This window comes from Myotis daubentonii, chromosome 1 (assembly GCF_963259705.1).
Source record: "Myotis daubentonii chromosome 1, mMyoDau2.1, whole genome shotgun sequence".
Lineage (NCBI taxonomy): Eukaryota > Metazoa > Chordata > Mammalia > Chiroptera > Vespertilionidae > Myotis > Myotis daubentonii.
Window position 1 is genome coordinate 59,866,879 of NC_081840.1, and position 25,962 is coordinate 59,892,840.

Here is a 25,962-nt window from a genome sequence, read left to right on the forward strand (position 1 = left end):
TTGAAATTACTGGTGGCATTGGTCAGACAGGTACACTTTCACATGTGTGGCAGTGATAGTGGTCGTGGCCTATGTCGTCTTTCTGTTTTAGCCTTTCCCTTTGCCTCTGTAGTCTAGTTGATCAATAAGTTGAAGCGGGCTACCTCCTCTTTGAATACTCCTTTTGTCCAGCTTCTCTTTTGCCATAGTCATTTCCTAGCAGTCTGCATTCGGTTTTTCTTTCTTTTTTCCCCCTCACCCAAGGATATGTTTTGATTTTTGAGAGAGAGAGAGAGAGAGAGAGAGAGAGAGAGAGAGAGAGAGAGAGAGAGAGAGAGAGAACAAGAGAAAGAAAGAAAGAAAGGAAGAAAGAAAGGAAGAGAAACATCAATGTGAAAGAGAAACATCAATCAGTTGCCTCCCGTATGTGCCCTGACTGGGGATTGAACCCAAAACCTTTTGGTGTGTGGGTGGTATTCCAACTAACAGAGCCACCCAGTCAGGGCTGCATTTTGTGTGTTTGTGTATGTGTGTGTGTGTGTGTTTTTAAATGTGACTTTAGCCCTTGCTGCTATGTCTGTTCTGCCTCAACTTAATATATAGGAAATTCTTATGAGTTGATAATTCTCTGCATATTTTTTCAATAAATATTTGTTGAATTCATACAACATCTAGGATCTACTTCCTACATGGGGGAATGGGAGAGGATACAGTAATTTAACCAGTGGGTGGTTTTTTTAAGTAAACTCTCAAGTTTAGTCATCTAATTAGCCCATGGACACCTTCAAGTGAGAAGTAACACATAAATTTAAACTTGTGTGGATGTGTTTTTAAAGATAACTAGGCCATCAAAATTCTCTCCTTAAAGCTTTTGTATGAATTAAGAAAGCCAGCAAAAATATTTATGTATGTAGTCTTTAAAATTTTTTAAAATTTTTCTTGATTTGAGAGAAAGAAATATTAATTTGTTGTTCCACTTACTTATGCGTTTATTGGTTGATTTTTGTGTGTGCAGGGTGACACAATACCCCACATGCGGGGATTGAACCCACAACCTTGGTGTATCAGGACAATGCTCTAACCAACTGAGCCTACCTGGCCAGGGCTACGTATGCAGTCTTATTTGGCATTTTTTAAATGAACATTATAAAGGTATTGATATATTTATTGCATTATACATACCTTGTAGTACATTTTATGTTAAATATATCCCTCATACAGAACAAATTAATATTATGATAGAGAATCAGTATTTTGCTTTCAAATCATATGACTGTTTAAAGCGGTGTTGTTTTCTGGCATTCCTAGGATAACATGTGAAGAAAGTTAGGAGTCTGCCCATTCATAGCAGACTGTGTAATGATTGGGAATGGATCCGATACTTTGCTGATCGTTCCAGTTGAAAACTAGGCTGTTAAGGTAGAATGTGGCCAAGGCCTTAGGAAACCAGACTCCTCACTAACAGTCAGGGTCTGCACCTGCACTTAACATTCTGTAAGCATAATACGTAAAACATAGAGGCCTTTCTGTGCCTGACACTCAATAGAGACCGTTACCTCACCGCATGTTGTGGTGAAAGCCATACTTTGATTCCAAGGTATTTGATCGACAGTGTTCGATAGCCAACCTAGAAGGTTCCTCGCTAGAATCTTTTAGGAATTAGGAAGATAGTACGAGAGTTGGTGTAATATTATAGTTCTTGTTTTCTTGAATATAATGTCTTCAGAATTCCACCTTTAGAAAGAGATTTTATTGTGCCATTATGTGGTCCTTCTCTTTTTCAAGATGTTTGTAAGGGTTTTGTGCTGACAAGTACAGGTATCTAGGCCCTGTGTGCCTGCAGTGTGAAAACAGGTCAAAACTGAGTAATAGCTATGAAAGAGTTTTCTTTTTTTAGTGTATCTGCATATTACTTATATTTCTAGTAATAAAAACTTACCAGTGGGGAAGGAAGCACAAATGAATATCAAAACTTTAAAAAGTAGGGGCCAGCCTTGGCTGGGTAGCTTGGTTGGTTGAGCATCCTCCGCATACAACAAAAGGATGTGGGTTCGATTCCTGGTCAGGGCACATAACCCAGGTTGTGGGTTCACTCCCTGGTTTGGGTGCATTCAGGAGGCAACAGATCGATGTTTCTTTCTCATGTCGATGTTTCTCTCTCTCAAATCAATAAAAAAATAAACGTATCTTGGGTGAGGGTTAAAAAAAAAAGTGGAGGCCAGGTTAAAAAATTGAAAGCCATTCTCCTGAGTCAGAGATCTTTTTAAGTGTCATTAGTATCCCCAAATCTGGAGAGAAGCTAACAGAATAAGCAGTCTTAGCTACTTTCTCTGCCAACTGGGGTAGAAAAATGGCTTCTGGGAAATGATGGCAAGTGAAAAAGGGAAAGTCAGCAACTGAGCAGCTTCCCTCTGAAAGTGAAGGCTCTGTGAATTGGAAGACTGAGCCAAAGCCTTGGTGTTTTGTCACCCCACATGGGAATGAGATATACATACCTTCCCCTCCCCAATGAGTAGAATGAACCTTGGTACATGATATATTTTTTAAAAAATTTGTTTTATTGCTTAAAGTATTACAAAGAGTATTACATATGTCTCCTTTTTTTTTCTCTCCCCTGACATTCCCCTGGTCTCCCATACCCCCCAGTGTCTTGTGTCCATTGGTTATGCTTGTATGCCTGCATACAAGTCCTTCAGTTGATCTCTTACGTCCCCCTCCCCAACCTTCCCCGGCCTTCCCACTGTGGTTTGACAGTCTGTTCGATGTTGCTCTGCCTCTGTATCTATTTTTGTTCATCAGTTTATAATGGTCTTAATTATTCATAAATGAGTGAGATCATGTGGTATTTTTCTTTCATTGACTGGCTTATTTCACTTAGCATAATGCTCTCCAGTTCCATCCATGCTGTTGCAAATGGTAAGAATTCCTTCTTTTTTACAGCAGCATAGTATTCCATCGTGTAAATGGGTACATGATATTTTTTAAGGATTGTGTACGAGAGCTCAGAGTTCAGGTAAATACATAAACCAACAAGCCTAATAATGTAGGTTTTATTTTTTTTCAACCTTTGTACCCCTCAGTTAATAAAAAAGTCCTAAATAGCCTGGCTGGTGTGGCTCAGTTGGTTGAGCGTCATTCCATGCACCAGGAGGTCGCCAGTTCCATTCCCGGTCAGGGCACATGCCTGGGTTGCAGGCTCGATTGCCAGTGCAGGAGGCACCCAATCGATGTTTCTTTCTCATCGATGTTTCTGTCTCTCCCTCTCCCTTCTTTTCTGAAATCATTTAAAAAATATTAGAAAAAGAACTCATAAAAATAAATACAGAAGATATTTAGATGGTGAGCGGAAAACATGCAGTCATGTAAAGAGACAAACTTGGGAAGATGTAAAACAAATGAACAATGAAGGTATGTAAGAGGTTCCACTCTGATGGCAATACAAGGAATGCCAATGGAAGCCATTGTTAGATACCCTTTCCCCCATCAAATACAACCATTATTTAAGAGTCTCATGCTCTACCGACTGAGCTAGCCGGGCACTTCACAACCATTATTTAAAGATAGTCACTGCCATTGGAGGTAAAGAGAGTTGGACAAAGTCATGAGAGTATACATTTGTACAAACTTTCTGGAAAAAATTTGCCAAAGCCTATCATAAGCCTTAAAAATTGTACCTGTTGAGTAAAATATGTATCTATGAGTTAATACTGGTTATATAAATAAATAAATGCTAAATTTAATGGGTGTAAGTATGATGAAAAATAAAATATTTGCATAGTCTCGAAGTATCTCCTTATAAAGTACTTATTAATTGTAAGTGGAAAAATAGTAACTTTTCAGTGAAGGTACTTGCAAACACTCCCTTGATCAATTGATCATCACCAGTGACGAGACGTATTGGTATCGTGGCTCCCATGAAAAGCATGCGCATCATTGCTGTGGCATTCATGCCAAAAATGCATAACCTGAATTTACTAATGAAGTAACATCTGAAAAAAACAAAAATGGAGGGCCATGCTACAAAATAATTGGTTAGTACTCAAAAATATCAGGAGTTTGAAGGTCAGAGACTGAGGAGCTGTCCTAGACTGGAGGAGACCGATGAGATATGACAACTACGTAAGTGCAGTGGGGGATCATAGATTGGATCCTGAGCCAGAAAAGGACATTAGAGGAAAATCAGAAAATTTTGTAGATTAGTTAATAGTATTGTGCCCTAGTCAATGTCCTGGTTTTGATCATTGTACTGTGGTTATATTTGGGGACATGGTAAAAGGTATATGGAAATCATTTGTACTGTTTCTGCAATTTCTTTGTATGACATTATTTCAAAACTAGAGACCCAGTGCACAAAATTCGTGCACGGGTAGGGTCCCTAGGCCTGACCAGTGATCAGGGCTGATCAGGTTCCCCGCATCCCTACCTCCCTGCCTTCTCCTTCCCTTGATACCCGACTGCCACCCTGCGTGGTTCCATTCCCCCCCCCCCCCCCACCTACCCGCCTCCTCCTTCCCTTGCTCCCTCAGCGCCCCGCTGCCGCTGCTGGTTGCCTGCCATGTTCCTCATCACCCCCTGGTGGTCAGCGCACATCATAGCAAGAGATTGAACTCCCAGTCTCCCGGTTGAACTCCTGAGGGGACACTTTGCATATTAGCTTTTTATATAGATAGATAAGTTCTTAGACTTTTTTTAAGAACCTGAAAAATGTTTGACTTTTTTTTTAAACATTTAGACTAAAACAGATCCCTCTTCTACTTCTGAATTGATTGTCAAAGATGATATTCTGCGACTTGAAAATGAAATTCAAGTTTTGCAACAACAAAATCAGGTAATTAAAAATGTTAAAAATATTTTGTGAGAATTTCCATGGCCTCATTAAATGCAAAAATATGGAGGCAATGTGGGTTAGTAGAAAAGGATGTTAGTAGGTGATTGAGGATTCCAGTTATTTCCCATTAGTGTTGGTCACAGGGCAGTAGTTTCATTAGAAAGTAAGTTAGTGTAAATCCAGTTTTCTGTCTGTACAGTAGCTTGGCTAATAGAGGTGTTCTTTCCTCCTTAGCCAGCCCTTGACCAAAAAGTAAAACTTTGTTTATTTAAAAGGCTACTGAAGACTGTTAATTTTAAGACTTATTTTAAGGCATCAATTAGCCAATACTTCTCTGGTTAAGTGTTTTCATTTCATATATTTCAAATAAAATACAAAATTTAAATTTTTACTCCTTAGAGAAAGCTCCTTGTCAAAGAAATGATTCTGTACTCTTATCAAAGCATGAAGAGACTTTTGTGGAATTATTAAAATGCTATGTCAGATAATGTTACAGGGTAGAGATAAAGTACAGAGGATGTTTAAAAATGAGATTAATCATTGAAAATGATGTTTATTTCCAATAAACACTTTATTCTTTTATATGTAGGCACTAAAAGAAATGGAAGAAAAACTGAGAAATACAAATCAGGAGTTATGTAGTCAAATGAGACAAATGGTACAAGATTTTGACCGTGATAAACAAGAAACTATTGATAGGTAAAGTCTATAAAGTCTGTATAATGCCTGCCTCCTGGACACCCTCCGCATTTGCTTTCCCCTCATCTTCCTCCCCTCCCACCCTCCCGACCCCCCCAAAAAAAAGATTCAAGAGAAATGATGGAGTGATCCCTCCCTATTGAGACCTTAGCTTGGAGAAGACGAGTCCCTGGTTTCTCAAATTAGAATTTGGAACCCATTTTCCATAGAAGTGATGTTAGGTGGTGTGTTGGGTTCTATAGCACCGTCAAATGGTGGTTCATTGAAATGGGATAGCGTAATGATGTTTTAAAGGCTACTCTATATAAGGAAGAGATCTGTGAAAGGGTATGTCTTCCAAATACCAAATCATAAACTTGGAAACGGACTTTTGGAACATAACTTACTTGTGAGTTTGGTACTACTAAGTATTTGTGTTTAATGTAGATGACTTGCAATTTAGGAACCACACATACCCTGTTATTTCAATTCATTTTTTATAAACAAGTCCTCAACACAGACTGTTCTCTCTGTGGGAAGGACATCCGCAATCCAAGTTACTAATTCTTTTTCTAGAAACATTTGAGGAAAGAAAATTTGAAGATTCTTATGATACAGTGAAATTAATCATTACTATTTTTGGTTGGGGACAACCAATCTGACCTTAATTATCATGTGCATTAGAGAAGAGTTGGGGAAAGGGAGGAAGGGAAACCAGTGGACTTGGGGTTTCTTTGAAGCTGGGCACTGCCTGAGGTTCCGCTGGCCGCCTTGTTCGCAGGTGTGAGAGGACTTACCAGCAGCACCATGAAGCCGTGAAAGCCCAGATTCGCGAGAGCCTGTTAGCGAGGCATGCTGTGGAGAAGCAGCAGCTCTTTGAGGTCTATGAGGGGACTCGCTTGCAACTTAGGTGAGAATAAAACAGTTTAGCTGCCTTCGAAGCTGGAAGACAACACTCTCCTATTTCCTATTTTAGAGAACATTGTGCTGCAGCCCTTGTATTTTTTTTTGTGGTCATTTAGCTGCTGGTTTTGTGTATCCAAGGTCTGAACTGGATAAGATGAATAAGGAGATGGCCGCTGTGCAGGAGTGTTACCTGGAAGTGTGCAGAGAGAAGGATGACCTAGAATCAACTCTCAGGAAGACCATCGAAAAGGAGCAGCAGATGCAGGAGAAGGTATAGCACAAGTTAATACCATGTTTCCTTCAGTTGATTTCCCCAGCCTCACTGTTTTGTTGAAACCAGTACACTTGTTCTCCTGTGCAGGGGGGAAGGCATACGTGGATGTCTCTTTTGGTGATTTCACACTAATATAGGTCACATCATACTTTTAAGTGTTGAGATGATTTTTAAGACCTTAGTAGAAACTGGCCTACATATAGGAGAAAGTCATTCTTCTGTATCGATCTTTTCCTAAGAGACAAAAAGAATTCTGAAAATAGGAGTGGACCTGAGTCACTTTGAGTCTGAAACCCGGGATCCTCATTTTGCATTTGCTTGTGGGCTGCTCAGGCGACCCTACCCAGTCCTCTGAGCCCGGTACAGAGTATTCCTTCAGGGGCATTTTGCTCCGGCCCATTTCTCCGCCAGTGTCGGAGCATTGTTACCTTCTGGAGGGGGCACAGTGGTCACTTGAATTTGGGTTTCATGACAGGGAAGGGGGTGGCATGGAGGCTGTGGAGAGAAAGGTCAGTGCCAGTGTGGCCTCTCAGGGAAATGGGAGGGGCTACCGTGTGCTCTGCTCCTCCCTGGCTCTTCCAAGCGGCCATTGCTGAGTGTCCAGAGTCCGATCGCGTGGAAAGAGGGGCACCTCTTCTTTTCTTCCCTGTCCTCAGAGTCTCATCCAGACACAATTCTCACTCCCACTTTGGATCAGGTACAGACCACAGTTTGAAAGCCACCTGCATCTAGATTAGAAAATATTTTTAAAGGCCTGAGTAAATGTTCTAAACAGAAGCTTTTGAATAAGTCACATTAAAGCAAGGCCTTGCTACCACAGACTTAAAAAGAATAGTAAAGAGCAGGTGAGGAACTCAAATATTTTGGTTACTTTTGAGTAGATTAATAAAAACATAAAAAACGTGTCATGTGTAATTCTAAAGGGAGCTGTTTAAGTTAGTACTGGAAGTGTAAAAGTTAGAAGGGATCTTAAATTACCTAGAAGTTAAAAACTTAGCTTTTAGTAATGTTATAAAAATTAAAATAGATCTCTTGTGTGATTCTTTTTTTATTCTTTATATATATATATATACACACACACATATATGATCAATGGCAAGAGCATAAGATCATTCTCTCAAAGAAGTAATTCTTTTCAGGAATATATTTTCTGGTACTTTAAAAAGAATCAATTTGGCCCTGGCCAGGTGGCTCAGTTGGTTGGAGTGTTGTTCCATACAACAAAAGGTTGCGGGTTCCATCCCTGTCAGGGCACATGTTTAGGTTGCAGGTTCGAACCTCAGTCAGGGTGAGTGCAGGAGGCAACTAATTGATATCTCTCTCTCTCTCTCTCTCTCTCTCTCTCTCTCTCTCTCCTCTTTTCCTCTCTAAAATCAATGAAGACGTACCCTCAGGTGAGGATTTAAAAAAAAGGAATCAATTTGGCTGTAAAATTAGACCTCATATAATTGGCCAGTTGCAATTTATAGCTGCTGCAGATTGGTACTTTGGCTCTTGAGTGCTTGCACTGGGGCAGGAAGAAAAGTCAAAACTGTTATTTGGCCCTTCTGAAGACACTTACAGGTTAATTTTTTATCTTTAAAATTGAATAATTGTCCCTACAGTATAATTGACTTATTTTTAAATTTGGTATACTGTTCTACACATTTTAACACATGTAGATTGATCAGGATACAGAGCAGTTTAATCATCCTAAAAAAGTCCCTTGTGCTATCTGGCCCTTTGTAGTTACAACCCCACACACACTGAAAGGGCCACTGTACTTAGAGCATGAAAAGTTTAATTCCTTCCTTCTCTCTCTGTATATCCTTTATATGGCTTAGGAGTCTTTCTAAGCCAGTCAGAACAGCATTTCTTGAAATTTAAGAGACTTTAATTATTTCGTATCCTCCAGAGGTAGGTAAAGATATACCAAACTGTTTTTCTATTATATATATTCATATATATGTGTGTATATACATATATTTTAATATATTTTTATTGATTTCAGAGAGGAAGGGAGAGGGAGAGAGAGAGAGAGATAGAAACATCAATGATGAAAGAGAATCATTGATCGGCTGCCTCCTCCACGCCCCCTACTGGGGATCGAGCCCACAACTTGGGCATGTGCCCTTGACTGAAATTGAACCTGGGACCCTTCAGTCCATGGGCTGACGCTCTATCCACTGAGCCAAACCAGCTAGGGCCTATGATATATTTCACACTCATACAATGGAAGAATGATATTAGACTCTGGAAAAAAGTAAGTAACTTTTTGGGTAGCCCTTCTCTGCTGGGCATAAGCCACATTTCGTATGGCTGAGCTTCAGGTCGGGGACTTAGTCTGGATACAGAATTTATAAGATAGTCAAAACCAGTATTCCAAAGTTTCATATGTTTCATATGTGCTGTGTTCTGAAACAGTTATTGAGTCCAGCTGGGGGTTAAGTAGGAGCTGAAGTCCAATTTCTAAAGCTTTTATTGACACAGAACTTTCCTCCTGTTAACCTGGCTTGTTCAGAGAAAGGGGAAAAAAGTCATGCACACAGAACCCTTCAGACACATAGACAAGGCAGAGATGTTCAATAGTCGCATTCATAATGCCATACCTGTACACATTAAGGCTCATATATCTGAATCTATATCTAAATCTATATCTATATCTATATCTATCTCTAAAGAGGTAATATGCAAATTAGGCCGGGACGCCGTAACGGGTCACACTGGAGAGGAGGAGGTTGCGTGTGCAGGTGAGGCCCAGAGCAGAGACGGAGATGGAGACAGAGTCAGGGGAGCCTGCCCGAGCCAGGGTGGTGGCTCCAGTGGCCCTGAGCGGACACAGGCAGGGGGGCTGGGGGGCCTGGGGCAGAAGTCAGGCGCGGGTCCCGGCCACCCGCGGGGTGCCTCCTCGCACGGCGGGAGGGGGGGCACCACTTTGTGCAATATCAATCGCGTGCTGGGCCTCTAGTTTAGTTGTAATACATGTTAAGTCAGTCCTTACAAGTTAGAGGGATTTTTGCAGTTTGAGCCATGCAAAACAAGTTTAAGTGCTTTAAAACTATCCAAATATTTCTTTCCCTTTAGTGGTACAACTTTCGGAATAGATATTTCTGTAATATCTTCAGATGGCGGATCCCTATACCCAATAAATCTACTATTTTTCCTTTATGAAGAGAGGGAACAAGGTCTTCCTCACTGTGGTGAATTGCAGAAATGGCCAGACCTTCTTCCTACCCCTGAATGCATGCCCCCTTGCAGAGTGATATTGTGGCTCTTCTCAATCAGAGGCAGAGACTCTTTCTCATCCTTGAATTTGACCTTGAATGACTGACTGGCCATTGGGAAGCATTGATGCATTGAGGCTTTTGGAAGCTTGGTGCTCTTAGGAACCCTGTGGCCACCACCATGTGAATGATCTGGGATAACCTGTTGGATGATGACACATGTGATCAAGTCATCGCCATTGCCCTTGCAGACATCACACTAACTACCAGACATGTGAGTGAGGCCAGCTTAGACCATGTAGCCCCAGTCGCCTGCAGAGACCAGCTGTATTGGCTTAGACCAGAATCAAGCCCTGGCTGACCCACAGAATCATGAAAAATAAGAGAGGCTTGTTGTTTTAAATCACTAAATTTTAGCTGGTTTATGAGGTAGCAAAGTTAACTTATATACCCACAAACAGAGAAAATTGGTAGCAATTTTCTGCTGTGGTTCAAAAGGAAATGCAGGTACAAATGGGAAAATCTCCTGAGGGATAGACATACACAGAGAGGAAAATTTGAGGATTTCTTCTATAGTCAAACAATCAGACAAAACAATAATACCAGTGTTTTGTGATGCAGCACCAGACAACTTACTCACCTATGTGGTGCAGCTGCAAGTCCCCATGACCTGATAGTGAAGAAATGGGTCCCTTGGTCACTGGAGATTTTCCAAAATCACAGAGCACTGAACAGACATAGAGATCATCTAGTCGGCATGTGCCAGTGGTGGGGAGGAATCAGATGGCATTTAAGACAGAACTAGGCTAGGTCAGCTGTGAACCAGAAAAGACCCAGACAACCAGTGTGACAGAAGCACTCCAATCCCAGGAGTGCCACACCGTCCTTTGATAGTAAAAAAAACCACACGGGGGACCAGAGAGGAAGGATGTAGCCTTTATTACTTAGACGTGGAGAAGACCCCACGGCAGGAATGTTTCCGCCCTCGGCCAGGGTTAGGCCGGGGCTTACCTAGGAGAGGAGAGGGGGCAGGTGCCATGCTTGGAACAGCTTGCGTGCAGGCTGACAAACAGTCTGGTGAGACTTGTAGGCTGTCAAGGACAAGGCACCTGAGTCTGTGCTGCTCTGGTCCTTGTGGCTGCTGGCCAGGTGGACACCGTTCAACTGACTGAAATTAGGTTCATTAATTAGACGTGCAGAGTGTCTGCTTTGTGGAAAGCCTTATGTTTATGGGAAACACATATTAATAGCAAAAGTTTTTCCCTTCCTTTCTCCTTCCCTCCCTTCTCCCCCCTCCCATCTCCTCCCCTTCTCCCTCCCTCTCTCCATCTCTTCCTCTCTCCTTCTCTCCCTCTTCCTCTCTCCATTTCTCCCCCTGTTCCTTTCTTCCTATCATGTCATCTTGGTATCGGCAACGCCGAAGCCTCCAGCAGGTTGCATCTTGAGAGCAAGAAAGCCTGACCTTACACGACATACTTAAATTTTCCATGTGATTTATGTCACGTAGATAAGGTCAAAGAGTAATTTTCAGGAATTACTTGAGAACATATTTCCACAGACTTTATTTCCAAACCTCATGTAATTATCACAACAATGTCTAGATGGTTTTCAAACACAGCTGTGGCTGTCTTTTTGGCTATCCTAGTTTTCACTAATAATGATTTGAATATTTTCCTTCTCATACGATTTTTCTTTTGAAAACAGATGAAAGAAGAACTTTTTCAGCAGATTGAAAAGGAGTGGCAGGCTAAGCTGGCTCAAACTGCAAAGGCAATGAAAAAGACAACCTCTGACTGTTACAGCCAGACGGACCAGGTAGCCGCCAAAGATGCTGTTTCCCAGAAAGAGATGGCAATGGTGGCAGAAGGACAGGAGCAGGGGGCCCAGCAGGATCTAGAGCAGGAAAAGGAAAGAGCTATCAAGGCAGCCTTGAAGAAACTTGAGGTTGAATTGGAACTCAAATATTGTGAAAACATTGCCAGACAGGTAAATTATTGGAACTGCTTGTCTATTAGCAAAAGCCTATAAAATGCTATCACTGCACTGGTTCAGAACTTTATACTTTAAAATGTTTGTGCATTCTAGGGTAGAGGACTCCTATGCGGTCCCTAAAATTATCTTCATTATATTTCTGTTATAAAAACTGTTGCCCTCAACGTTTCTGTATGTTCTTTCCGTTGACAAAATGTTTGCTCCTCTGAGGTTACTCTGAGCATTCAGATAGCTGAGGTTAAAGACGGTGGTTTTACAGCTGAATTAAACACAATTTAATTACGAACCTTTCCTGTCTACCTGTATAGAAAACATTCCACCAACGTAGCTGTAGGTAAGCAAACTTAAAGCGACGGTGTTTGTGTTGAGACTTGTGGAGTTGAATAAGCAGGGACGTGGTCTGTAAATCCCATCCTCTGCCCCAAAGTGGTGCCCTTACCTCCCCTGGGACACACCCAGAAAGCTGTTTCACTTTTAATGGGCTTGTCACTTCATTTCCAAGGACTGTCCCACCGAGAAAAGTACAGCTCTGTGTGCACAGAATAAAGATGAGCTGTGTGTTTTATCAATAACAGCACTTCTTGAATTTTTTGGTCTTGGGCTACCTTTACATAAGAAATTTTTCAAAAACATCTACTCTAGCACATATTCCATCGGCCATGAGAGCAGCGACAGCACCACATAGCATGTTGCCGGAGAACGATACTGTTTCAACGCGAGAGAACAAGAGTAAAAAAGATGGAGAATGTCTGAATTCAATTGTTTTCAGAGTGGTTTTGACCTCACGTACCATATGATAGGGTTTCTAGACCTTAGAAGTTCCTGGAACCTTTATATAATACTAGAGGCCCGGTGCACAAAAATTTGTGCACTCGGAGGGGAGGGGGGAGTCGCTCAGCCTGGCCTGTGCCCTCTCGCAGTCTGGGACCCCTCGGGAAATAACGACCTGCTGGCTTAGGCCTGCTCCCGGGTGGCAGAGGGTAGGCCCAATCCCTAGGTGCAGCCCCTGGTCGGGCTCAGAGCAGGGCCGATTGGGGAGTTGGGGCGCTGCCCCCTGTCATGCACAGAGCAGGGCGGATTGGGAGGTTGCAACGCCACCCTCAGTCACACTCAGGGTAGGGCCGATTGGGGGGTTGGGGCACTGCCCCCTGTCACACTCAAGGCAGGGTTGATGGGGAGGTTGCAGCACCACCCCCTGTCACGCACAGAGCAGGGCCGATCAGGGGGGTTGGGGCTCCTTACCCTGTCATGCACAGAGCAGGGTCGATCAGGGGTTTGGGGAGCTCCCCCCTGTCACGCACATAGCAGGGTAGATCGGGGGTTGGGGAGCTCCCCCCTGTCACGCACAGAGCAGGGCCCATCAGGGGGTTGAGGAGCTCCCCCCTGTCACTCACAGAGCAGGGCCGATAGGGGAGTTGGGGCACCGCCCCCTGTCACACACACAGCAGGGTGGATCAGGGGGTTGGGGCGCCGCCCTCTATCACCCACAGAGCAGGGCCGATCAGGGGGTTGGGGTGCTCCCACTGTCACACTCAGGGCAGGGCCGATGGGGAGGTTATGGTTCTACCCTGTCACACACAGAGCAGGGCCCGTGGGGGGGGGGGGGTTGGGGCGCCGCACCCTGTCACACACAGAGCCGCAGAGCGATCAGGGGGTTTGGGCGCTGCCCCCTGTCATGCTGATCCCGGTGCTGGGAGGCATATTACCCTTTTACTATATAGGATAGAGGCCTGGTGCATGGGTGGGGCTGGCTGGTTTGCCCTGAAGGGTGTCCTGGACCAGGGTAGGGGTCCCCACTGGGGTGCCTGGCCAGCCTGGGTGAGGGATGATGGCTGTTTGCAGCTGGTCACACACCCTTCAGGGTGGGGGTCCCCACTGGGGTGCCTGGCCAGCCTGGGTGAGGGGCTGAGGGCTGTTTTCAGGCTCGCGGGTGACTGAAGCTCCCAACTGCTCTTTTTTTATTTTTTTTTATTTTTATTTTTTTATTCTGGGCCAGCTTTAGCTCTGGCTCCATCTCTGAGGCCTCTGCTGGGTTCTATAGTTGAGACACTGTATCAACTCCAGCTCTGAGATCCCTGCTCACTGAAAGCTGGTTTCTGGGGTTTTGTTTATCTTCTATATTTGTTACAATGTTTCAGACTGCAGGCTCAGAGGCCGGCAAGGCAGGCGGGGAACGTTGCAGTCCTCCGTCACTGAAGCAAGCAAGCCTCATGTTAGTTTCAAGTTGCCTGGCTGCCGGCCGCCATCTAGGCTGGCAGTTAATTTGCATATCTCGCTGATTAGCCAATGGGAAGGGTAGCAGTTGTACGCCAATTACCATGTTTCTCTTTTATTAGATAGGATTATTTATTGTGTATTTATTATTTAAAACTATTATTAAAAGTCTTAAGATAATAACCTGAAGTAACATTTTGAAAAATATACTCAGCTTTTGCTAAACACTTGAAAATTCTGCCTACTTGTTAAATTGTTCTACATGATGTTGCAGGGCATCCTTAAAGTCTGGAAACATAGGAAAATGTACGTAATGGTATCAAGTATATCTTCCATCAGTTATAATTTTCTGAAATATTTGCCGTAAGACTTGAACAGAGCAAGAAAATATTCTGTCAACACAGAGACATGTTTAAGGGTTCAGTGATAGATCAAGCTCAAGTATAGCTCTTGTGAGGAAAAGCAAATAGCATAGTATAGTAGCAAGGGAATTGTTCATACTAACTTTGTAAGGAATATAAATTTCTACAGGTACTTTATCTTTTCCCCATATTTTTAACTCTTTGGAATTTACCTGTAACTGTATTTGACATTTTAGTGAGGAATACAGCCTCTTATATCAGCTGCACTTTGGTGTGTATGTGTGGATATAGTATGTATGTGTGTATCTGTGTATTTCAAAACAAGAGAATAAGGAGTGATTATTTAATAAATGATCTTGTAATAGATTTATAAGCAGATTAGCCTTATAATTCATCAAGTCTTAGATTTTTGCCTGAATTGATGTATTACCCTTATTCTTTAGTCACAAACTCATTCTTGACTGCAGGAAAATTTGCCAGGTATAAGGCTCTAAACTGTATTGGTGCTTGCATACATGTGTGTGAATGCATGTGTGTGTGTGTGTGTGTGTGTGTGTGTGTGTGTGTGTGTGTGTAGGGCGTGAGGACTGAGAGGGGGTAGGTGTACTGATTGGACAGCAGCTGGCACCAAGCAGCCCTCCTGCCTGCCTTCTCCTTTTCCCAAGATACATAGGGAAATGGCAATTGGTACTTTGTATAGAGCTTTCTAAAGTAGTACTGGCCACCAAACATTTCTAGGCCCTCACTTCCTATTGTGGCATTTGCATGGGTCGGTATGGGAACAGATGGATTAGACTCCACTGTTTGGGGTAAGGGGAGGTACTTGAAGTCAGTTATACCTGTGATGTAGTACAGTGCAGTGTAACATACACATGCCATCATAGTTGCCATTTGCAAATGGGATCCTTTTGAAATTTTATACCTCCTTTTACCTCTTTCTCTCTAAATATCCTGCAGGTAGAAACAGCTGTGCAAAATGCTCGCCATCGATGGCTGGAAGAACTGCCTGAGCTTGCAGAGTATAAAGCACGTGTCAGAGCGGAACAGAAGAGGTGGGAAGAACAGCAAGAGGTCTCTGTGGCCAAACGGGTAAGAACTCTCCCGGAAAGGGCCCCTTCTGCCCTCTTCTCTCATCTCAGTCCTGGGAATTGGTGCCGACTCACAGGGTTGTTGGAGGGTTAAATGTGATGATGCGTGTTAAGTATTAGCTCAGCGCCTGGCCGGTGGTCCCTGTTCTCATTGTCATCAAGTTGCTCAGGGAGAGAGAATATATTTAGGAAATCTTGAAACTCACAGAATCAGGAAGATAACCTTACCTGTGAAACTCAGTTGCACTCTGTCTTGCCAGATCTTTAGGAGAAATTTGAGGACAGGTGTTTATCGATTTACTAGCTATTCAGTGTCCTTTCACCTGCTTAAAGATTGTTTTTTGTTCTGTGTCAGCTTATAACATACTAGAGGCTTGTTACACAAGATTCATGCACTGGGGGAGGTGGGGGTCCCTCAGCCTGGCCTGCACCCTCTTGCGGTCTGAGAGCCCTCGGGGGATGTCCGACTGAAGGCTTAATACCCTAATACTGCGGGGAGCAGGCCTAAGCTGCAGTCAGACATCCTTAGCACTGCTGCTGCGCTTCCCAGCCATCAGTCCGGCTTGTGGGTGGGAGTGCTGACCACCAGGGGGCAGCTCCTGCATTGAGCATCTACCTCCTGGTGGTCAGTGCACATCATAGCGAACGGTCATTCTGCCATTCGGTCGATTTTCATATTACCCTTTTATTATATAGGATTCTCCTTGGTAAATAATCAATCCAACTCTCCTTTCCAGAGATCTTATGTTCCTTCACTGTAATCATTTGTATTCTCCCGGCTTAGTTTGCTAGTATAAATCAATTCTAATCAAAATGCCATCAAACTGAACATAGTCTTAAAATTTGACCCTATGATTTTAAAATTTATTGGAAAACTAAAAGGACTAGAGATTTTTTTTTTAATGTTCTAGAAAAGAAGTAGTAGTCCAACTCCAACACAGAATTCTTGGAAAAGCAATAATTCCAATAGTATAGAGTCACGAATATAACATTCTTTTTTATTCAGTAAAATACAGACTTCAGAGTTAGGCCCAACTGTGAATAAAACATCAGTAAATTATTTCAAAACAACAGAATAATAAATAACATTATAATAAACACTCTTCTGACAACCAGATAACACTTGGGAAATATTAAGTTTACCCACACCCAGCATTGCCATAAAATCTAGGTTGATTGAAGAGTTTTGTTTTTTTATTTTCCATTGATTTTTAAAATTTTATATTTATTGTTGCAAGTATTATAGATGTCTCGTATTTTCCCATTGACCCCTCCACTCTGCACCTGTTACCCCCCAAGGCCTTCCATGGATTTTTAGAGAGAGTAGACGAGAAGGAGGGGGAGAGAGAGAGAGAGAGGGAGGAGAGGAGAGAGGAGAGAGAGAGAAAAAGAGAGAGGAACATCGATGTGAGAGAGACACATAGATTGGTTGCTTCCTGCACACACCCCAACTGGGAGCAGGTATGAAACCTACAACCCAGGTATGTTCCCTTTACTGGGAATGGAACCTGTGACCCTTTGGTTTTTGGGCCAACACTCTAACCACTGAACATCAGCCAGGGGTAAGGAGTTATTTTTTTACATTAAATCAGATATTTCAGATATGTATCATAATAAAATTTGAGGCAACAGACTCAGTAGCAAAGACAAATAGGATAAAATATGTACAAATATTTAAAACATTTTTACTTGTAATAAAAAATAACAAAAGAAGATGATAAAAATAAGGAAAATAAATGAATCAAACAGGAAGAGCATTATTACTAGTATATGTTAACAAAACAAGCATCCATGAATAAGTATGTCAAAGACATGAACAAATAATCTTCATGAGAATTCCAAACAGCAAAAATCAATGGAAAAATGTTCATACCTACCAGGTTGGAGACATGCAAACTAAGCCAAACTTCAGGTGCCATTTTGTGCCAAATGTATAGATCCTCTCTTCTTAGCTGTCATACACAAAACATCATGGATTATAATATCAAGCATGCGCTACTGTCCCAATGTCACAGCCACTTTGGATAATAATGTGCATGACAGATATTATAAATGATTCACACATTGTATTCATAATCTTATTCCACAAATTACTTAGGGAAATAATCCAACATAAGTAAAAGTGTTTTTATCTAGTTTTAAGTCATGTGGCAGTACCTGGGTGTTTATTACATTATTCTCTATACTTTTTAGTTTGTTGAAATAGTTCAAAAGGAAATTTAGGAGGGAGAGAGAAAGAGGAAATAATAGGTGTTACGCATATGTGTCTCAGAGCTGAAGTGTAATAAAATTGGGTAGAATATAGAAAATAGAAAAGAGATCATTCCTTAAGAACACAGAGCCCTGGAGAGAGAAACCAAGATGGTGGCATAGGTAAACACTGGAAATTGCTGCCTCGCACAACCACTTCAAAAATACAACTAAAAGACAAAACGAACATCATCCCGAACCAAAGGAAGGCTGGCTGAGTGGAAATTCTATAACTAGAAGGAAAGAGAAAAGCACACTGAGACTCAGAGGAGGTATGGAAGTAAAGTGCAGAGGTACGGAGGCGCACGTGGAAAGGGCTGGCAACTGAGGACGCAGCTGTCTTTTTCAATCGGGAGGGAGACACAAGCTCCTGACATCTCTGAACTCCAGTTCCAGGCGAGTCTCTGGGGACCCAGACTCATACGGGGAGAAACCGGACTGTTTGGCATCGGTCGGAATTCGAGGGCAGCTTTCTCTCAGAGGTGCTTGCAGTGATTACCAGGACACTGAGACGCAGGGCCCCTTAGGGCAGGACTGAGGAGCATCCATAGCTGCTTGCTCCGCCCTGTTGATCCCCTGAGATCCCGCCCCACCCAAGCTGTGCACAGAGGCTTTTGCATATGAAAGGCCTGGCCCTTTGCAATCTGAAAATTACCTAACAAACTGCAGCTGGGTCAGAGAGACCCAGAACTTCCAAAAGAAGGCCCAAGGCCCCACAGCAGCTTGCATTGCTTCCCTCATCTGGGCATCTCCAAACCCCAAACAAAGAAGAGGAATCTGCAGATCTCTCCATAGCTCCTGCTGGGTAGCCTCAGGCAGAGGCTAAATTAGCATCTCCTTAGAGATCCAAGAGCCAGTGTACTCAGTGGTCAGAGTGGGACCATCCAGATTACAACTCCTCAGATCCATAAGGGACACACTCAGGGGGCAGACGCAGTGAGCACCAAAGCCCCACTGAAGCAAGTCTTGCCCCAGAAGGGTGTCTCCAGAAACAGTTCTCCCACTGCAGACATAGCTGATTCTCACAGCCAGTTGGCCTGGAGGTCAATTCCTCCCAGTGATACCTACAACAATCAAGGCTTAACTACAACAAGACTGTGTACACAGCCCATAAAGGGGTCCACCAAGAGTGTCCACCTCAGGTAATTGGGGAGGCTGAGCCACTGGGCCCTATAAGACACCTAGCACAGAAAGCCACTCTATCAAAACAGGGAAGCATAAAAAATGCAGAGACAAAGAAACAAGTCACAAATGACAGAAATGGAGGAAAGCAAACGACTGGATATAGAGTTCAAAACCACACTTTTAAGGTTTTTCAAGAATTTTCTAGAAACCGCCGATAAATTTAGTGAGACCCTCAAGAAATCTAGTGAGACCCTCGAGGTTATGAAAAAGGACCAACTAGAAATTAAGCATACACTGACTGAAATAAAGAATATTATACAAAGCAGCAGACTAGAGGATTGCAAGAATCAAGTCAAAGATTTGAAATACGAAGAAGCAAAAAACAACCAACCAGAAAAACAAAAAGAAAAATGAATCCAAAAATATGAAGATAGTGTAAGGAGCCTCTGGGACGACTTTAAGCGTACCAACATCCGAATTATAGGGGTGCCAGAAGATGAGAGATAGCAAGATATTGAAAACCTATTTGAAGAAATAATGACAGAAAACTTCCCCTACCTGGTGAAAGAAATAGACTTACACCCCAGGAAGTGCAGAGAACCCCAAACAAGAGGAATCCAAAGAGGACCACACCAAGACACATCATAATTAAAATGCCAAGAGCAAAAGACAAAGAGAGAATCTTAAAAGCAGCAAGAGAAAGACAGTTACCTACAAGGGAGTACCCATACGACTGTCAGCTGATTTCTCAACAAAAACTATGCAGGCCAGAAGGGAGTGGCAAGAACCTACAACCAAGATTACTTTACCCAGCAAAGCTCTCAATCAGAATTGAAGGTCAGATAAAGAGCTTCACAGATAAGGAAAAGCTAAAGGAGTTCATCACCACCAAACCAGTATTATATGAAATGCTGAAAGGTATCCTTTAAGAAGAGGAAGAAGAAAAAGGTAAAGATACAAATTATGAACAACAAATACACATCTATCAACAAGTGAAACTAAAAATCAAGTGAATAAATAATCTGATTAACAGAATAAACTGGTGAATATAATAGAATCAGGGGCATAGAAAGGGAGTGGACTGACTACTCTGGAGCGGGGGGAAGGGGTGTGGGGGCTGAGGGAAGAGATTGAACAAAAATCATGCACCTATGGATGAGGACAGTGGGGGAGGAGGGTAAGGGCGGAGGGTGGGGTGGGAACCGGGTGGAGGGGAGCTATGGGGGGAAAAAGAGGTATAACTGTAATAATCTGAACAATAAAGATTTAATAATAAAAAAAAAAGAACGCAGAGTCCTGCACATATGTGAATGCAGAAATAGAGAGATGAGAGGACAGTGTGTTGCTTCTCAAACTTGAGCAGGCACACGAGTCACCAGGAGGGTTTGTTAAAGCAGATTTCTGGGCTCTTCTGGAAATCTGATTTGGAGGGTCTCGAGTGAGTCCTGAGAATTTGCCTTTCAGACAGGCTTCCCGCTGACATGACACTGCTGGTCTCTGGACCACACGTGGGTGGGAGTTGGCACAATTGAGATAATTATTCAGCCACAGAACAATGTTAACATGTTGGGCATCCATCCTCAAACCACAGGAGGTGGGCAAGGTCCAGTTTCCTAGCACTGGCTAGAGAGGCAAGTTCTTGCAGGATTAGAGTGCTCATCAAGTGTGTGGAAACTTAAAGCCGTTTCCCGGAGTCGAGAAGTAGTCAGGTTGGTTTGGCGGTCCCCACACTTTGCTGCACAGTGGAAACCCTTGAGGATTTAAAAAAAAAATATTGGTGCCTGGCTCCCACTCCCACACTTTATGTTCTACTTGGTATGGGGTGTGGCTTGGGCATCGGGATTTTTAGAAGGTGCTCAGGTGGTTCAAATATGCAGCAAAGTTGGGAACCACTGAGTCAATAAATGCTGTCTGATGCTCCTTGTAAAACTTCATGTGAGAGGATGTGTGCTTTCAGTGAGCTTGGGCCGGCTATCCACATTCCGTAAGATCCACTACCTCCGCCTGCCACCTGGCAGTGATTTCCAGGCATCCATTGCGACATGACCTGTTTTCTCTAAAGCATTCTTTAAACATGTTTCATGCACAACTGAACCATTCTGCTGGGAGCAAAAGAATTTTACTGTGAATTCTTAGTGGGTTCCTTTAGTAAAATAATTCAAATGCAATTACTTCAAATTTTTAAATTATTATATGCAACTATTTAAGAGCACATACAAGTGAATAAAGGCATAGAGCATGTGTGTATAAATCTGTATAGGTGAAGATGTTTGCTATAATTACATAATAGAAAATTTAGTAAGCAGATAGCCTATCTCAGCATTCAGAGCAAAAATGTAGTATTAATTAATCTAGGCCAAGCCTTTGGAGATGCCCAGTTCTTTTAACACTTTGTATTCTAATGATGTTTTGGAGTCACTCAGGGGATATTAGAAGTAAAAGGGATTCAAGGTCGTTATCCAGTTTGCTCATTATATAGATGAAGACACCAAATGCTAAAGAGATTGACTTTTCCAAGTTCAAGAAGCCAAAAGCAACAATAACTACATAACATTATCGAGTCCTTATTATTTGCCACACTCTGGGTTAAGTGCTTCAAATGGATTATCTCTGTCATTTAATCCTAAAATAACTTTCATGTAGGCCTGGTAATTATCCCCATTTTATTTGTTTGTCTGTGTATTTATTTATTTTGTAATCCTCACTCAAGTAACATCGACTGGTTGCCTCCTGTATATGCCCTGACCGGGAATCGAAGCCACAACCGTTTGGTGTATGGGACGACACTCCAACCAACTGAGCAACCCGGCCAAGGCTATCCCGATTTTATTGCTGAGGAAACTGAGTCTCCAAGAAGTTGAGGAATGGGCCTGAGGTTCCAAAGCTAATTCCTGAGATCCTGCAGCAGTTGGTCTCCAGAGCCCCCTCTGATAAGCACTGTACTGTACTAGGCAGGATTAGAGCTAGAGCCCAGGTGTTTTGATTCCCTGTCACTTTTTGGTTATATACTCTTATTTTCTATGATCTACTATTTCTGTTCTGTTATAAAAGAAAATTAACCAAAGGGGAAAACAATAACCTTTTCTGTTTGCTATTGTCATTTCATGAACTGCATTACCACTAAAATTGCATTAAAATACAGTTATGTTTGTCAGCAAGTAATTATGCAGGTATGTGTTATATTCCTAAGTAACAATAAGATTTCCTAATGAGGCTGCTTTTGCTTTAATGTAAATGATGCTTAATTTGTTTTGGGGGTTTAGATAAAATTTGAGACTGCAAATGTATAAAACAAGTGATTTGGAATTTTTCCTAAAATTAGTTTTGAGTAAATAATCACAAATACATATTTTTGGTCAGTTTAAAGTTCTAATTCTTCATCAAGAAAACGTGTTTTGTTTTGTTTTTGTTTTTTGTTAATCCTCACCGGAGGACACTTTTTCCATTGATTATTTTATATGTATATAAAACATTAATTTCAGAGAAGAAGGGAGAGGGAGAGATAGAAACATCAATGATGCCCCACACTGGGGTTGAGCCCGTAATTCTGGGCTTGTGCCCCGACTGGGAATTGAACCATGACCTCCTGGTTCATAGTGATGCTCAACCACTGAACTCAACCACTGGGCTCCATTGATTATTTATTTATTTATTTATTTTCTCTCTCTCTCTTTTTTTTTTTAGGAGGGGGGAGGAGAGGGGGAGGAGATCTCCATTGATTATTTAGAGAGCATGATAGGTAAGGGAGGAGAGGGAGAGAGAGAGAGAAACATGATATAAGAGAGACAAATCAATTGGCTGCCTCCTGCAAGCACCCAGACCAGGGCCAGAAACCGAACCTGAAACCCAGTTTCATGCTCTAGACCAGGAATCAAACCCCTCACCCTGTGGTGTGCAGGCCGACGATCTAACCTCTGAGCCATGCTAGCCAGGGCAGATATTTTGTTTTTTAAATAACGTAAGATAAAATGTTAGGTGACTTAAAATGAAGGAAAAGATCCTTAAGTATAGTGTAAGAATATTTTAGGAATAGTATCTAAATTCACTGTTTCCCCCTAATTCTGATTCTAAATCTCTTACTAAGTTCAGAGGTTAACCCAAATAATTACTTTAATTTTTTTTTTATTAATGAGAGAATCTTAAAGATTTTAAAATGTTCATTATGTCCTTTAGATATCGTTTGCTGTTTCTGAAGCTAAAGAGAAATGGAAAAGCGAGCTTGAAAATACGAAGAAAAATGCAACGCCTGGAAAAATGCAACACCTGGAAAAATTGGAGGAGAAGATTCATTCTCTTCAGAGAGAGCTGGAACTGAAGGACGAGGAAGTCCCTGTGGTTATCAGGGCCGAGTTGGCAAAGGCCCGGAGTGAATGGAACAAAGAAAAGCAAGAAGAAATCCACAGAATTCAAGAACAAAATGAGCAAGATTACAGACAGTTTTTAGATGATCATCGAAATAAAATTAATGAGGTGCTTGCAGCAGCTAAAGAAGACTTTCTGAAACAGAAAGCGGAACTGCTCCTCCAGAAGGAGACAGAATTGCAAACCTGTCTAGACCAGAGTCGCAGGGAGTGGACTGTGCAGGAAGCCAGGCGGGTCCAACTGGAAATCTGTCAGTACGAGGAGGACATTCTGACTGTCCTTGAACTTCTCCTAAAGGGTACCCCGAAGGAGCAAGCCCCTGGTTCAGAGAACAGGCAACTCTCAGAACTCATGTCGACGTGTTCTTCAAAGTGGGCGTCTGTGCGATATTTTGAAAAACTAAAGGCCTGCATTCAGAAAGCACTTCAAGATCTACTCTCCCTACTTACGGAAAACACCAACTCAGAATGGGAAAAGGTATGTGCCCAGGAAGTGAAAAGAGCTCTTAAACATCAAGGGTGATTGTAGACGTTGCATACAGTATTTTTTCCTTTCATTTTACAGATGTAATACTTGTGTGTTTTTTAACCAGTGGTTTAAAAAACTTTTTGTAACAAATCCAAAGCATTGCATTTTTTTTTTTTTTTTGGCCAAAATAACATTACTTCTTCATAAATATGAGGCAGCGCTTTTAACCCCCAGACATCTTTTTCCCTAAAAATATATATGATATTCTTTGTAAGGGCCTGAGATTTCAGAAACGGAGTAACTCTCATTCCTGTTTTGTTTCTTCGGCATTGCCGCTCCAAGAAATACGCATCATATTAAAGTAGGGTTTCTTAAGAGCTTCTAAAGAGTTTAGAAACCTATTTCTTGCCCTCAGGGAATTTATATCTCATGTAGGCAAAAAAGTGCCAACCAAGTATAAAGAATATTGATGTAGAAACAAGCAAGTAGAGGTATGGCTTGCTCACACAAGCTCGGAAGCCCAGTTTGGCTGGTGTTCCATGCACATGCATGTGTCATGAAATCATTGTATCCTTCTCATTGTATAAGTACTTTCTGACACCAGCTTTGAGTTTGTGGAACAGTTGATAAAGTCTTGCTCCTTATGATTGAAGAAATTTGGTATGAGTGAAAAAATCCAGAATGATATTCTAGGCCAGGGGTGGGCAAACTTTTTGACTCGAGGGCCACAATGGGTTCTTAAACTGGACCAGAGGGCCGGAACAAAAGCATGGATGGAGTGTTTGTGTGAACTAATATAAATTCAAAGTAAACATCATTACATAAAAGGGTACAGTCTTTTTTTTTTTTTTTTAAGTTTTATTCATTTCAAACGGGCTGGATCCGGCCCGCGGGCCGTAGTTTGCCCACGGCTGTTCTAGGCATTGTGATCAGCCAGTTTCAACATTTGTAATTAGAGGAAGAAAAAACAAACCAGTATTATAAGGTTTGTCTGATAGAAGAGTTGAGATATGAGTTAATTCAGCCAGATAGCATGACTAAATATTTTCAAGGCAAAAAGTATTTGGTATTAATACCTCCTGGAAAGAGTCATAATAAGCTAGGAAAAAAATCTGAATTCCAGTCCCATACATGGGGGTAATTAACTTATTATCTTGGGCAATCATATAGTATTGTTTGTCATCTGAAAAAGAAAGTACAAATCCCTTGGGTTTTGGTAGGATACCCATGATGCAGCTCGGCCTTTCTGCATCCCAGAATTTTAGAGCTGAAGAAACCCGAAAGATCAGTCCACTCCATCCCATTTCACTCCTGTCATGTTTGTTTGTTTTTTCCTCTTTTAAATGTGTTTTTATTGATTTTAGAGAGGAAGGGAAAGGGAGGGAGAGTTAAAAACATTGATGAGAGATAAACATCAACATTGATTGGCTGTCTCCTGCATGCCCCCCACTGGGGATTGAGCCTGCAACTCGGGGATGTGCCCTGACCAGGAATTAAACCAATGACTTACTGGTGCATAGGTCCCTACTAAACCACTGAGCCACACCAGCCAGGCGCCAGGTGATATTTTTAATTCTTTTATTGTTATTATTTTTTAAGTCTTTATTGTTAAGAGCATTACAGATGTTTTTTCCCCCCCTTTTTCCCTTCATTGTCCTCCTGCACTGGATCCTGCCTCACCCTATTGTCTGTGTCAATGGGTAGTGCATATATAAGTATAAGTTCTTTGGTTAAGCTCTTCCTGCTCTTTCCTCCCCTCCCCCTTCCCTCACTCTTCCATCCAAGATTCATCAGTCTGTTCCATGTTTCCATGCCTCTGGTTCTATTTTCATCAGTTTTTTTGTTGTTGTGCATTAGAGTCCTTATTTATTTATTTTGATTTTTAGATTCTATTGTTGATAGGTATGTATTGCCATTTTACTGTTCATATTATTATTATTATTTTTCTTCTTAAAAAAGACCCTTCAACATTTCATGTAATACTGGTTTGGTGGTGATGAACTCTAGCTTTTTCTTCTCTGTGAAGCTCTTTATCTGACCTTCAATTCTAAATGATATCTTTGCTGGGTAATCTTGGGTTTAGGTCCTTGCTTTTCATCACTGAATATTTCTTGCCACTCCCTTCTGACCTGCAAAGTTTTTGTTGAGAAATCTGCAAACAGTCTTATGGGAGCTCCCTTATATGTAACTAACTGCTTTTCTCTTGCTCCTTTTGAGATTCTCTGTTTGTCTT

At 41.9% G+C, this 25,962-nt stretch overlaps 1 protein-coding gene across 4 annotated transcripts in view; it reads left to right on the plus strand.

Moving 5' to 3' along the window:
- CEP152 (centrosomal protein 152) overlaps positions 1-25,962 on the plus strand; it is a 101,213-nt gene that overhangs the window by 52,058 nt on the left and 23,193 nt on the right. For 3 of the 4 annotated variants that reach the window (XM_059702132.1, XM_059702159.1, XM_059702141.1), the window contains exons 14-20: positions 4,712-4,807; positions 5,397-5,506; positions 6,267-6,395; positions 6,530-6,662; positions 11,573-11,854; positions 15,394-15,525; positions 23,073-23,738. In XM_059702132.1, coding sequence (XP_059558115.1) covers positions 4,712-4,807; positions 5,397-5,506; positions 6,267-6,395; positions 6,530-6,662; positions 11,573-11,854; positions 15,394-15,525; positions 23,073-23,738 — 1,548 coding nt within the window. The remainder of the gene's footprint in view (positions 1-4,711; positions 4,808-5,396; positions 5,507-6,266; positions 6,396-6,529; positions 6,663-11,572; positions 11,855-15,393; positions 15,526-23,072; positions 23,739-25,962) is intronic. The other variant, XM_059702149.1, reaches the window with a different exon arrangement.